Source organism: Poecilia reticulata, chromosome 5 (genome assembly GCF_904066995.2).
Source record: "Poecilia reticulata chromosome 5, P_reticulata-male-v2, whole genome shotgun sequence".
NCBI classification, from domain to species: domain Eukaryota; kingdom Metazoa; phylum Chordata; class Actinopteri; order Cyprinodontiformes; family Poeciliidae; genus Poecilia; species Poecilia reticulata.
This window is the reverse complement of record NC_088834.1, coordinates 25,819,071-25,834,673: the sequence shown is the minus strand read 5'-3', so window position 1 is coordinate 25,834,673 and position 15,603 is coordinate 25,819,071. Positions and strand designations below refer to the sequence as shown.

Below are 15,603 nucleotides of genomic sequence, written 5' to 3'. Positions count from 1 at the left end.
TGGTGCTTGAGAGGATTTCAGCGTGTTCCTATGCATGAAAGACATTTTTTTTTCTTCCTAACAATGTCAGCTTTTCTGCCTCCTTAGCTACAAACAATAGACACAGGGGTATCAAACATTTCTTTCTAAGAGGTTTCAAAGTGGCAGCCCAGTGGTATTACAGAGCAGGAACAGGTACGTCGTTTTAACCGACTCTAAAGTCGCCTGTGAGATGGGAGAGTGGATGGATGACGTGTTTGGTGAGGAGCAGTGGAGTTTTTTTCAGTTGTCAAGCTGAGGTCTGATGATCTGGAAGATTTTAATGTCGGTTTGTAAGACGGTGAAAATGTTTGGGTTTTACTTCCAGATTAAATATGGTTTTGAGAAGGTTTTAATTTTCTGTGCGCTCTGGGAGCTCCACTCGACGTGTTGACTGGAGCTCAAAGGTTTCATTTAGAAATCAAAGGCATCTGGCAACACATGAGTCATTTATACAAAGACGAGACTTAAGGAATAGAGATAAGGGGTAGGATTAAATAATTGTTTTCTTCTTAGTACTCGTTTTTTTCCCCCCAAACATTAAAGTGGTGGTAAATTTATTATTTTGTTCCTGGTTATGTATGCACATGTTTTCTCTGTTCAGCTGATTGCTTGTTTTCTTGTTTTTTAAAAACATGTTAGATTTTTTCCATTTATTTCAAATAAAAATCAACATACTCAATTTAGTGAACGTACCTTCAACACAGGCAGATCTCAAAGGATGAGACGTAAACAAATTCAGGGGATGAAAGAAACTTACAGTTCTTATGAAAGGGTTCGTATGTTTTCAAATTTTGCTTATGTCGCAACAACAAACTTCCTTGCATTTTATTTTGATTTTTTTTCTGGAATAACTAAAGGAATACTTGAAATGTAATAGTTTTCTACAGTTTGTCCTAAAAAAAAAAAGAAATCTAAAAAGTGCGGTGTGCATTTATTTTTCAGCCCTCCTGAGTTTTAAAAAAGGTGTCCTTTTTTTTAACAGGACACCGTTAAGATAACCATGCCCCGCCCTCATGTTTACATTTTAGATAAAGATGGAGACAAGAAACGGCAAGGAGAGACTTTTTCCACTTTGAACCGACTGAATGACAACAAACGCTCTGCAGATTTGTCAACACTGTCTGATCGATTTGGTGTAAGACGGCTCGTCGGGTTTGGCACAAACCAGTTGAGCTCAGCGGCAATCAACTGAAAATTAAGCATTCTATTTTTTTTTTTCAAATAGTCAATACAAAATGCAAAAATAAAACAGATACATTTGACTCTTGTAAATTTTAATTAAAGTTTGTCCTCATTAACGCCCTCCCCTTTTTTTATTTAGTCCATCTCTACACTGCATGCAAAAGAATTGTTCCAGAGAGTTTTTTTTTTTTGCCGTCAATGATATAGATTAGATCCTAATCATCATTAGCGGTTATTATTTTCTTTTAATTTGGAGGAAGTGACGCGCTCTGATAGCGTATCTTTATGATAATCTAGTTTCTTTGCTCTCTGTTTTACACAATGGGAATAACAATCATTGTCTTCTCTTTTTGCGCCATGCGACTTTTTTTTTTTCTTCTTTTCATCCCAACAGAATCAAAGGCCGTGCAGAGAGATAGACTTTCATTACCTGAGGGCGCAGAAACATGTTCATGCAAAAAGTCATTCACTCTGTTGAGGTTTAACGGTTAAATATTTTGTCAGATCTTTGCAAATCTTACATTACGCTGTTTTTTACATGCTGGACCGAATAATTCCAGACAAGATGTGCTGCTGATCTTCTGGACAGAAAAAGAGAGAAAAGAATATGACTCTCCCCAACCTGACAGAAATAATAAGGTTTGCACATAAATACAGTTGACCACAGATGTTGTCTCTGTTGCAGGAGGATCTTGTCAGCAAACTCTGCATTGTACATTGCTGGTATCTGTACTAAAAATATCACCATGCCATTAGTCCTGATACGACTAATTTAACAATTTTTAGCGTATTTTTTTTCCTCCTCTATCAAATCTAAATATTCAATTTTTCCCTCTCTATGTATGACCTGTTGAGTTTCTTCCTCTCTTCACTTGTCTTGAAATGTCATCTCTGTGCTCCAGCCTCTATCGTCGCCCAGAAGTGGTGGTGTCACATGCAGCCCTGCATGGACGGAGAGGAGTGCAAAGTCCTGCCCGACCTGACAGGCTGGTCATGCAGCACCGGCAACAAAGTCAAAACCACCAAGGTAGGAAGAAAACCTGAAAATATAATCACTGTTTCAGTTTATGTGATCCTAGGTTGCAGCAAAGAGGGATGATATTAAATGCATGCGACTGTAAAATGATCAAATGAAACCCCATCTGGTCAAATTATAAGACTTTTTTAAAAAGGGGGATTTAAATCATTCTTAAATCATGCTGCAACACGGCTTCCCTGAAAAATGACCGCTGCTTACATCACTTCACCTAAATCAACCATTTATGAAATAATCTTTAATGAGAGAAGTTCAACTGCTGTGTAGAAATCTTGGGGCAATGAGGAGGAGTTCAGTTCAGCAAGTTCAACTGCTGTCTATTAAAATTTAACTAAGAGGATGTACGCAAAATCGAGGCTTATTAGTACCTGGGTCTTGATATTATTGAGAACCTAGCAATATTTTGAATTTACACGATTTTGAATCTAAAACAACACTGAAATGTCAACAATTGATTTTCTCACTTCTTGACTGTATGGCGCCCTTTATGACCTTGTGTTTTTATTATATAAAGCACTTTGAACTGCCTTGTTGCTGAAATGTTCCATACAAATAAACTTGACTGATTTATTATTGAACTCCAATATGTCATAGAAACGTCTGACCAAAAACATCTGGCGACACAGAAACGGTAAAAGTTGTGAAAAACTTTCAGTCTTCCAACTTTATACTGCAAAGATGCACGACATCTGGATAAGATGTTGTGCTGGGTAAGCGCGACATCTTACCCAGGGCTTCAACTTACGCTAAAGGTTCCTACCTTTAACTCACGCTAAGAAGTTAAAGGTTACCTTTAACTTACCTTAAAGTTAAAGGTAACCTTTAAGGTACCTTTAACTTAAAGGTACCTTAAAGTTAAAGGTACCTTAAAGTTAAAGGTACCTTTAAAGATAACTTTAAAGGTACTTTGATTCCACCTTTGATTGGGTGGAATCAAAGGCCCAATCACAATGAAGAACCAGAAAGACAGACAACAGAAAAGCTGGTGACTGCATCAGTCGATTTTCTCAACACATCTATAAAGAATGAATGAATGAATGTACAGTATATTCTGACTCCTTTCTGTCAGAACCAGCGTTAGCTTTGTCAGGAAGTTGACCAGCAGCAGCAGCAGCAGCAGCAGCTGACCCGTTGGATCAGACCAGCCTTCGCGCCCTAGGAGCCAGTATAAGATTCTCACCCTTGAGTAAACATACCACATTTGATGAAAAACAGAAAAGCAGCTGTTTACCTATTAGCTGGTTGATTAGTCATGCTATCTGCTCAAGGACCCAGCTTGTGGTCAGGTACTTCACAGACATGCAGCTCATAGTTCCTTTTCTCAAACTGGGGAATAATGGTTAGAGCTTTTATTTCAGCCATTTTTAAGCAGAAGAGGAAGGTATGATGAAATATTTTAGTTGTTTGGAAATCCAAACTTTTAAAAGGGAAGCTTTTATGGATTTTCTATCAAGCAGGATCAAATCAAGTCACCTATGTTACCTTCAGTTGTTATAAAAATACTGTATGTATATCAGGCATGACATAAAAAAAAATTGACTCAGCAATTTAATGCCTGGAAATTGGGCCTCTGTCTCTTTAAGAAGCTCCTACTCTTTCCAACACTCCGCCTTCAGCACAACATCACAATTCTCCTCCATGAGAAGTACTGAGAAGTAATTTGTATGGCGAGCTCAGTGGTTTTGCTGATTGCTGCTGCTGCTGCTAGTCTGAAGGGCGGAAGCTCGGCTGGAGGCCGCAGCTCCGAGGAGGAACGTTGGGTAGTTGGGCGTACTGTATGAGCAAGTGTTTAGACACCCTGAATGGTTGCCATGGGAGATTCAAGGATTTTGCAAACATGCATGAAAGAATCAAACAACACTCCTGGTGTGTTTTTGATGAAACAATAACATTATAACACGTAAATCTAAACAAAAAGTCACTTTTACACAATGCCCCTCCTTTATACCTCAGTGTGATTTGATTCTGCTGATGATGGAAAAATTGTCCATTTAGCATTTAGGCTAAACGTAAAAAAAACAAACAAACAAAAAAAAAAAATCCAACCAGTTTTGCTTTTCCTTCCCTTTTCTGTTTGATTGTCTTGGCAACAGCAACTGTAGCAGTGCAGCGGAGTGTCTTTTCATTTGTGGCAGCAACAAAGGATGCAACTTCATCTGTGTCCAATGGGGAATGGATGGCGTGTCCACTCCTGCCTTGACCAAGATTTAAAGCAGATCAACCCGACCTTCAGCTTTAATTCGGTGCATTTCTTTTCTTTAACTTTCCAGTTCTTATCAGCTGCAGGTGAATAAGTTACCAGCTTCACGTATCCTTCACTTTTCTCCCCTTAAGAAGGCCACTGACGAAACGGGTCTCACAGGGTCGAGCGACGGCATCAGGGATAATGTAAACAAATGTTTGGCTTGTCACAAGCATAACTAAATAAGCCTCGGAAAAGTTGGCAAAAATGGCAGAGAAGATGCACGCTATACCTCAACAAACAAGCGGGCCCCCTATGGTGCATCATGTTTTATTACAACTCTAAGTGTAATTCATACAACTGCTATATGATGCAGAGTAAATGAATGTCATTCAGATGGGATAAATTGATTTAAATGAGGGTCCTTCATGGCCCTTTGTAAGTAGTTGAAGTGTGAAAGTTAATTTGAAGCTGTAGACGTGTGTGTGTACGCGCGTGCCTGCGTGTGCGTGTGTATCGTGAGACTGACTGAGCAGGTGCTTTTTATTTACAGGTGAAATATAAAAAGAGAAACAGTTGGAGTAGGGGGTTGGAGTAGGGGGTGTGTGGGGGGAGCGGCGCAGGCGCCGTGAGAGTAATTGCTCGAGAGATGGCACAGCAGCCCAACATCTGTCGTATTCATTAGAATGCATTATGGCGGGAGCCTTCCACAGAGGCTGTACAATTAAGAGTCATAATTAAATTGGTGAGCGGGGTAGACTGAGGCGCTAAGGCTCTTCTGAGCTCCATCACAGGCAGCACAATTAATGACCCCGAGTCTAACACCAACTCTGGGAGTGATAGGTGCAATTATCCTCGTCCTGTTACCTTTTCATTTCATCCCTCGTTTTTTTTTATTTTTTATTCTTTCTGATTTGTCCCACGTAGCCTCACTAGCTGGTCAGCTGACTGCTTTAATTGTGCATCTGCAAGCAGGGAAGGCGGTTACTCTGAGACTCGGTGGCAGATGTCACAGCAAGCAGCCGCAACGACACACCAAACCCCCCCGGCAACCGCTCACGCCGCCGCGCTCTGCGGCTTTCGTCTTCATCCGACTTCTCATTTTCCATCCATGACCTCCTTCCATCACCTCGGCATCTTATTTGCCACGATGATCTGTATCTGTCCGTCTCCTTTTTTCTGCCTCTCCCACACAGCGTTGGCGGTGCTGCAGAAACACGCAGGGCAACACCGCAACGGCTCGACAAGAAAGAGCAGAGACGGGCTTCACATATAATGTTTCCTACGTCTAATATCACTGTCCGACTTTCACAGCGTTCTCGGGATTGGAACGCGAGAACCACAGTTTTCTAATTTATCAGCACGTCGGTTCATTTAAAATGCACACAGGATTAGGTTTGGAGATGGAAAGGTCTTTATATCTTCAATTATATGCGTTCAGCCCACTGCCAGACTGTAAACAAGCCACTGCAGCTGCAAAACATGCAGAATTTAGCTTCAGCTAGCGAGCCACTACTGTTTCTCTCTGCTGTCATCCGACAAAACGAGCTGTTTTCTACCAGAACAGAAGGACAGCGAGGCAGAAACAGAGAGGAAGGAGATTGATTTAAAAATTCCTTCTGCGATCTCTGATCCCGGCTTTCAAAAGGCAACATTTATCCAGTGTTTGTGAAGTGAGTGGAGATATGTCTCTACGCAGTGACTAACAAAAGCGTTCATACCTCTTGAACCTTTTTATTTTTTGTTTTTTTTTGGGGCAAATTACAACTGTAAACTCAAACACTTTCAATTGGGTTTTATGTAAGGCAGCAGAGCAAGACAAAATGGTGCATAATTGGGAAGTGTAAGAAAAAAACGACATGGTTTTTAAAGGGTTTTTGATGTATTCAGCCTCATTTGAGTTCAATCCAGTTCAATTGAAGAATATTCATTCCAAAGAGAAAATAAACGCCATGACTCATAACATCCAAGTATCTTCAAAGAGCTGCTGTGTTGGAGTAAATAATCTTCTGTAGCAGTCAGTTTTGCAGCTAATCTAAAGAGGCCTCTGAATGAAGTTGGTCTTACGTAAGTCAGGACAAGCTAAAAACTCAATTTCCAGACAGCAGAGGCGATATTCCAGAGCAATATGTCCTGGATGACGCCAACAATTGAATACAAACACTGCTAATCTGCTGACTAAATGGGTAGAAATCCAGGAAGAGAAACTTTGGAGTGATAGACCTAAATAAACTTTTGTCGATTATCTTCATAAGTTGCAGAAGTGATTAAAAACAACCTGATTTTGTGTGATTCAACATCAATATAAGGTAACCCCAGCTGTTTTGTGAAGAAAATTAGTGAACAAACAGGATCATGAAGATCATGAAGATCAAGGAACACAGCAGATGGGTGAGACATGAAATGGTGAGAAAATTTCACAGGAGGCTTGGATTATTAAAACAACATCCTAGCTAGTTCGGATATTTCAGAAAGCAAGTATGAAGCTTCTGAAAATATACTCAAGAAATGTAGCCTTTATGAAAAGAGGCGGGCTTGGAGGAAGGTCAAAAGAAAACCATGAAAAGTTCAGTTTGCAACGAGCCAGAGAGAATATTAGACACATCTCATGTGTGATGATACTGTAGCAAGATGGAGACCAAAACTCAACATGCAAATGCCACGAGTGGATGAAAATAACACCTCAAACACATCACTCACACTGCGAAGCGTGGTGTAAGCAGCATCATGACATGGGAATACGTTTCCTCCGTAGGGACAGGAAGGCGGAAGGAGCTAAATACAAGGTAGACGACCTGTTTGACTCTTGAGGCTGGTGCTGGAGGTTTACCTTCCAGTAGCATAAAAGCAAAGCAGACTTGTGTGTCACAATGGTTCAAAGTCCTGAACTAAAATTATAAAGAAAACAGATTTTCATAGAAGCTCTCTGTGCAACCGAACTTCAGCAAAAAGGAATGGGGGACTCCTAAGTCTCTATGTGCAAACCTGCCACAAGACTTGCAGCTGTACTTGCAGCGCCTCATGACTTCACACAAAATGTTGCCTTGAAGGGGTGAACAGAAATGGATGTCCCACTTTTGAGACGTCTATGGAGAAATCAGGGAGCCGCCGTCCATCCGCTTCAGAAAAAACCACATCTCGTCAAATTCACAGACATATTTTCAACGCCCTGTGAAAAAGGGGTTCAAGGAGCGTTCATGTTTTTGCGTTGTTCGTGACACACTAATTCTAACTCTTTCTCCCTCTCTCTCTGCTTCTCTTTGCAGGTTACACGATAGCGAGAGAGCCGCCGAGGCAAAAGGAAACCCGAAGCGCTCCATGTGGAGACGGCGGATGACTCACATGCTTTCACAGCCCGACGGGGGAACATGGAGGGGAAGGGACTGCTGTCTGTCACACAAAAAAACAAAATGGATCAAATGTTCTCATCAAAACCACACGGAGACACACACATGCGGCGAAATCTATCAAACTGTTCACAGGAGCTATGAGACTGCAGTCGGGGGTCACACACGGACAACGACTCAATTCCTACTCTCTACGGTGGACCTCAAAAACACAAAGATGCAGTATTTTTGAAACTGTGCTTGAGCCCAGCGTTTCTGGCGCGAGAGCGTAGCGTGAGCTCCAGGACGCGCTGACGGCGTCGTCAAACTCTGGAAGCCTCTGCCGGGGACGGGAGTGAAGAAGGTCTGGGAGCAATGAAAGGGATAAAAGCTCATAACTGGCAAAATAGCAAATTAGCATCAGAATGCTCTTGTGGGTCATGTCACCGACGCTCGCACTGTTTTTGCAGGAGTCATTTCTCGGCTCTAATTAGGGGGGGGATTGCAGTAGAATCATAACAGCATTATTAAAAATTCATGTAGGATATTTGCACCCGTCGGAACCGTTTGGGTGATGCTTTATTGTTCGGTACACGGCGCATCCTTTGTGGTGGATCGGAAATGAAGCTGGAGGTGAAAGCGTTTTGTAAACTGTCAGACGTTCGAAGTACTGTAGATAAATATGCATATCGTAAACCATTAATTCTGAGTAGTTATTTGGTAAAAAAAATAAAAATAAAGTATTCATGGAGCTTTGCTTTCTTGCAGCTTGGAACAATATGAACTAGCAAACTATGCCTCATTTATTTCTCTTTATTTTCACCCGGAGACATTTATGAGCTCATCCTTCAGAGTTATGTCTCCTTGATCTGCTGGGTTCAGTCTGTGGCTATGGGTTTTTTTAAGGAAGCCCATAAAAACGCTGAACCAAAAAGGATCATTTATCTTTATGCTATTCATGCAACTGATTGAAACTGATTTTTCTAGCTACGGAGACTTGCAAAAGTATTAATACTTCTTGGCCATTTTAGCATTTTTGTTTCTTAAAGAACAGAAACCTGATTATATAAAATAGTCCAACACAAAATAGTGAAGAAGTGTTTGGTGGAAGGTATTTATTCAAAACATTTTGCCAATAAGCTCCAGGGGCATGAATACTTTTGCAAGGCGCTGTATTTTTTATGTTGTATTTTTAATCCACTGTGGATACTCTGTGGCATTTCTTAGGCTCATACAAGCGTAAATAGCGAGACTGATTTGTCTTTACATTTTGTATGTCAAGAATGCAAACCGGTTCAATTAGCGGAGGGTTTTGTCTGTCGCTACCTTTATATCGGTGGATGGATCTTCTTGTGTTCAACATTTTCCATTGATTTCATCTGATCAATGCTTCTGTGTGGTTTACAGAAATAATTGCTGCAGATAATGTCGGCGTTAGAAACCTCCTTCCCTTCCCCGCCTGCCCCTCCCGGCTCCTCTACAGGGCCTGATCATTACTGCAGTACAGCAGTGTTGCACAGCAAGCAGCCGTCACACTTTTCTGTCTTCTCTGTCAGACTCTTTACCCCTCTCTCATGCTCCTCTCCTCTAACACACTGACAAAGTGATGATAGCGCTGTTAAAAGAAAGTTTTGTTCCACACACTGCATCACAGTCTTCTTGCTTGAACTAGAATGGAGCTTTTCTTTTTCCTTTTTTTTTTTTTCTTCTTGCTGTCACGCTTTTCGAAATGAAGTTTTCTCTTCCTGGACATGCATCCAAATCTTTCTCACACGGCATCAAGTCTGCCTCTCTGATACGTGAATGTGTTGGGTCAGCATGCCTGGGGGTTAGCCTTCTGGGGCCAGCTCCTCCTCCTCTGCGGCTGAGAGCCTCTGCTTTTCAGACACGCCGCCTTGTGAGCTATGATAAATCTTTGGGAGCTGAGCCGCTGACTCTCCGGCTGCAGCGCTGAGCTCTGAGCCAGAGGGAGCTCGGGGGACGGCAGGGCTACCGGTGGCAGGCGCCTCCACTCTCTCATTACTGAGAGGCCTGGATAGAGCCGGTCTCCTCCTGGGAACACTGACATGGAATATTTTTAGGCTTAGGTGCAGCGTTGCTGTTAGGCCAGTCACACCACACTGCCCTCTTTCTTTGAGCACCATCTCAGCAACAATAGTCTATTTTGAGAAGAAGAAAAAACAAAGACATGACGTTCTGCACAGTTTATATCTACATATATACAAAAAAACCAAAAACATGCACACGCTCATTAGTGTAAACTTATAGGTGCTTCTCGGTATGTTAGAACGTCATCGTATATGTTCACTTGTTCACTGCAGAACGTGAAAGCCGTTTCATTACGTACAAAGTGATATATTTCAAGCATTTATTTCTGTTCATTTTGATAGTTGATGAAAATGTACAATTCAGATTAACAGAAAATGTGAATATTATAGAAGACAGATTTAAACAAAAAAAAAGTGTATTTACAACAGAAATGTACCCAGTCGGGGCACCTTTTGTACGAGTTACTCCATCAATGTAGCATGATAAGGAGGCCGTCCGCCTGCGGCTCTGCTGGGCGTTAGAGAAGCTCGGGTTGCTCCGTGAGTAACCCTGACCTCGTCTGCATCGCTGGATTTAGTGTCAAAACCCTCTAAAGGCAGCAGTTATTCCTGTGTAACTTCCTCAATCCCACTTTTTCCTTCCACTAAGCTTTCCATAAATGCCCTCGGATAAAGCCCTCTGTGACCATCCTGCTTCTTTAGCGATCTTTGTGTGGCCTACACTCCTTATCAAGGGTCAGGGTTGAATGACTGTCTGCTGCTTTTATTGGTCTAATAAAATATTAAAATTTTCTGCACAACTGAGTTTTGAGTTTTCATTGTTTAGATCGTTTTAAGCATCGTCATTAAAAACATTTACAGAAATAAACCATGGGAATATATCACTGTGGGAAATCGTTATGGAGGTTCCACTTTTTTTAAGCTGAATTATTGAAATGTGTTGTCTTTTAGAGCTTTTTTTTTGGCTTCGGTGAGATGAGGAAGGAAGTAACGAACAGACTGTTTCCTGTTGTAGGTTTGAACAATCAGCCCAAATGTGAGCCGCAATATTTAACCACCCTCCTTCCTGACAAACATTTTATGCTCTGGAGATGAGCCAGGCGCCTCACTTTTCACTGATCCAAGTCGATATTTGAGGGCTGTTTTTGCACAGCGCTGCTCCCTGGTGGCCGGAGTCTGAGCTGCAGCTCGATCCTCGGTTTCAGCTGCGTTTAAAAAGGCATAACTCCAGCCATCTGGGGATTCACATCGTCTCACAGGTCTCAAAGTTGAAGCAGAAAATCTGCAGTACACACAAAGCATTTGTCTCCTATGCCTGCTCTGGCCGGCTGACACACGCTCCTCTACTGACGCCAGTTTACAGAAAGAAGGAAGCCAGCTGAGCTCCCAGGGCCTCAAGGTGTTTGTGTTATTATGTCCACCTCTAAAGAGGATGGCACGTAGCATGCAAATTTAGTTGACACCTGTGGATATCCAGTCATTCTACATCACCTTTGCCTTTCATAAAAACAAATTTCTCAAGCACAAACTGCACATTTACAGATTTATCATTTTATATTTAGGTTGCTGCTAAAGAGCATTAGAAAGAAACACAAGCGTTGACATATTTTGCACTGCTGCTCCTTGTCACTCTTCAAAAACTATTTGACTGAAAAAGAAATACCCATTTTTGTTGGCATTTCTTTAATTTGGGGGAATAAAGTCAGAGATTCCTATAGATCATCATCATCATCATCATCATCATCATCATCATCATCATCATCATCATCATCACTGTGCTAAACAATAATTGTGATTATCATCTAAACCCAGCCACATAGCGACAAGGTAAGCAACATTTTAAATTCAAAAACCCCTTCTTGCTGCTAAATTATTGACTAAATAGACACATTACCTCAATAATAAAGATCTTTATTGTTGTTAAAGCTGTTATTTACGTTATTTAACCATCAGATTGGTGTAAAAATACTATTTTATCCATTCAGCTTTCAAGTGTTTCTCCTGATCATTCATGGGACTTCTTTGAAAATATTCTTAAGAAATGTAGACGTCGGCGTTGGGGACGTTTGGGTTGCTGCAACATGTTTAGCATTGAGATGCTGCTTTAGGCCAACTCCTTTTAACACAACGGTAATCTTCTCCAGCGTTTCATTATATTGTTTAGTTGAAGCAAAAATGAACCCCAAGTGGGCCAAAGGAAGCAGCTTTGTTATTTGTGGATATTGCCTGTGCGTCAGACTTAAAGGCATGCCAGAAACGCATGAATACAGTGGTTCCGGCAGGACCTTTGTCTGCTAAAAAAAAATCAAATAAAAATGTCATCAATTCTGTTAAAGAATGAATCAAAATTAAAATTGTGCTAAAGTCTATAAGTCTAAGTCCCGTCTGTACATTTATAATTTTTATTACGCGTAAGAATTAAGACGTTAAACCACTAAAAAGCTTAACAAAACTCTTTGAACTTTGCGGCTGTAACACAACAAGTTATGAAGAAGTTTCTACGAGCAGGAATAGTTTTCTGAGGCACTCGCAGAGAAGATCTTGTGTTTACTTGTGTCTGCAGTGTCTCTGTAGGGGAGCGACTTCAAACACAGCTTGGAGACTGCATACTTTTACCTCCACTTGTTAGCAGCTGGTGGGATTTAGAGGCTAGGAGTCATAGAGGCAAACAAACAGCATGGACAAACCTAATGAGAGAGCAGCCAGTCAGAGAAAGAGAGAAACAATGAGCTGCCGAGGTGAGCTAAGGGGTTACAGTGTAACGCAGTGCATTATGAAGCAATAATGTTTGCGAGGGCAGGAATGGTGCAGAGTATTTCTAGGCATATCTCTGTCTATGCCTGTTTGGTTCCCAAGAGGAACCCTCCCTCCCAACGCCCCAAATAGCACGACAGCTGTGTGAAATCTGCCCAATCAGCAAAGATCAGCTGGAGGAAGGGGTAAAAATAAAGGGATGAAACTCACTCAGCTCATGCGTAATCTTTTGTCTTGTCCAATTTGTTTAAGCCCCGCAGTCAAATCCAGCAAATGCAAGTCCAAGATTTGTGTTCTGTGAGAAAAGCAATCTTGAGATGAAGTGAGTATATCAGAGGTAGAGAGGTGTGTGACAACTGGAGTCAGCTTCAGGGAAGGGAAGGGGAAAAAAGAGGTCCGTCATGGTAGAAGAAACACTTTCCAGCTCAAGCTGTCAGAAACTGACACTGATTTAATAATAGTCAGGAGGAGATTAGCTGATGAAGAAAACATGATTGGAGATATCGGAGCTGGGTGGCAGCTACTCCACATATTGCTGTCGCTCATTTCATGAGGACGAGATCAACTTCAGCCGAGTCATTTTTTTTTCTTCTTTCAATTCAGTTACTGTGCGTGGCGTGTCCTGCTAACGTATTCACACACCTTAAATGCTACAACCATATTTTATCGGGATGACTCAACACAACAAAGTATGGCATAACTGGAGCGTGGAAGGAAAAGAATACATATACTCGAGATTTCAGAACTGTGGTTGTCAAAATCTAAGTTGAACTTGGGACGTCAAGACAGTGATGGGCCCGACGACAGAAACCTCGGCACATGCGCCGAGCAAACAAGACAAAACCCCGTGTCGCTGCGAGTATCACTTTAAGGAAAACCATGTGACCGATGCCGTTTCCGTGTCGTTTGGATGTGACCTTGCCAAAAACTATATTGATGAGGGAGAAACTGTGTCGACACGTTTGTGAGTTTTGTTGGATGGAGATACATTGTGCTCTTTGCTTTGTGTTCATTTTTGGCTTGTATTTGAATACCGGCATGGATCAACCAAGGAAGAGGAAGTTTTCTCCTGTGTGGGATCATTTTGATCTGATCACAGAAAAGATTTTGCTCTCATTTCCACTTTTGATCATTTTTCTTTCAGATTATTCAAATTCCTCTCCATGGGATATTTGAGTTAGTTTACATGAATTAACTTTTATTTATATTGCAAGTAAAATATGTAGGATTTGCTCCCAAATTTTGTCTTACTGTAACCAGAGCACGTCCACAATGCTGAGGCATCAACGTGCCCGGCATGAGGGGATGAACGGGTTAACACTCCCGTCTTTCTTGAATGTGCCTGCATTGACTTTCTAAATCCAGCAGATGTCACTGCAAGTGACAAGGCAACACAATGTTTGGGAAATGCTCCACACACCAAGTGAGGCCTCATCTGCCCATCACTACTTCAAGATGCTTCTTTGTCATTGATGTTAGCTAACAAACCTCTAAAGTGCTAAACATCGGGTGATGCTCCCTCTATATTCACGTTCTATGGAACGTGACATTGGGAACGCCGTCGTTCGTCGTTCCCAATGTCTCGGGCCCATCAGACATTCAGAGAGCATCTGGATTTATCCTGGCGTGAAGTTGCGCTCAAATTGTGCATTGTATAAATTAGATGAGGTTTAAATGCAGCTGGTTGAACTGGGTTTAATGTAACAGTATTGGAGTAAAAAGAGAACTACAAATGGATGCCACACTTATCTGCAAAACCAACTTTAAAACCATGTGTCATTTTGCTTCTATGTCAAAATTCTTCACTATTTTGATTCGCTCCATCACATAATGAAACACGTTATGTCATTAATATGGAATGACACAATATGAAAAGGTTAAAGGCAAGAATATCTGTTTAGTCAAATTAACTCACGTATTTACAGAAGCCTGTTTCTACCGTTGCCACTTCTAACCTCATTCAGGACTTTTATTGCTCTCGTTGGACCATATGTTCACTTTGAATACAGTGCAGCACTTTAGAACAGAACAACTTGGCCACATAGTTTCACTTGCAACCGCAGCTGGTTTCCTTTATAAAACGATGGTGTAGAAATGAAGTGCAAAAAGTGCCTGCCTATTACCCGGAAGAAAATACGTGTCAAAAACAGCTCTACACAGCCCATTAAAATTCAATGAAACCTAGAAACAACAAACAATGAAGAGGGGGAAAAAAAACAAACAATCAAAAATATCTTTAATATTCATTTGGTGGCGGGCCTGCAACGGGCTGATATTGACGGTGGAGTGAACGAAGGATTCATTAACATTTTTTCTGTTGCTGCTTCCTCTCGCCGAGCCGCTCCTTGCTGTGTCGTCAGATTCACTTATCTCTCTAAAGCAATTAGCCACTGGAGGCTCCATTGACCTGAGCCTTTGTCAGACTAACGGGTTACATTAGCATGGCAATAGCCTGGCAGAACTTGGCAATGTGTGCAGCTCGTGTGAGTTTGAGACGATTCGGTAGCGACATTATTTGCATATCAACTGGCATTCGTCATTCTCAAAGTATTTACATTCTCTTCCACGTTTCCCATGCCATATGTTAGAGAACTGTTGTAGTTCTTTTCTCAAAGGTCATTTCACGGTATCCCATGATAAAAATGCTTGTTAGTGTATAGATACTGATGGCTCATGGTTGTGTATGTTTTTGCAGCACCTGTGGCAGCAGTCAGAGCCTCAGATGTTTTTGGCCGTGTCTCTACAGCATTGTCACACCTGTTCCTCTCTGGAGATCATCTCAAACTCAGTCTGGTTGGATGGGCAGCGTCCATATACATCCAACATCAGATCTTTGGGGTGATGTTCAATTGGATTAAAGTTCTGCCTTTGGATGAACCATTCAAGACTTTCACCAACACATCAAGCTGAGATTAAGACACCTTTTGGCATCTCTTCTGCAAAGGGACTGATGCAGTGAGAGTGACTGAGGTTAGCTTATCTCTGTTATTCCCCATAATCGCCAAGTGAGGCAATCACAGCCCTGCAGGTGATCTCCGTAGTGACCAGCGGGTT

General features: G+C 41.5%; 1 protein-coding gene across 2 annotated transcripts in view; it reads left to right on the top strand.

Annotated features, from left to right (window-relative positions):
• tafa4b (TAFA chemokine like family member 4b) overlaps positions 1–10,595 on the top strand; it is a 69,938-nt gene extending 59,343 nt beyond the window's left edge. For both annotated transcript variants that reach the window (XM_008409569.3, XM_081607366.1), the window contains exons 5-6: positions 2,106–2,230; positions 7,688–10,595. In XM_008409569.3, the coding sequence (XP_008407791.1) occupies positions 2,106–2,230; positions 7,688–7,699 (137 nt within the window). In that variant the 3' untranslated portion in view covers positions 7,700–10,595. The remainder of the gene's footprint in view (positions 1–2,105; positions 2,231–7,687) is intronic.
• Positions 10,596–15,603: the final 5,008 nt, after the last annotated feature.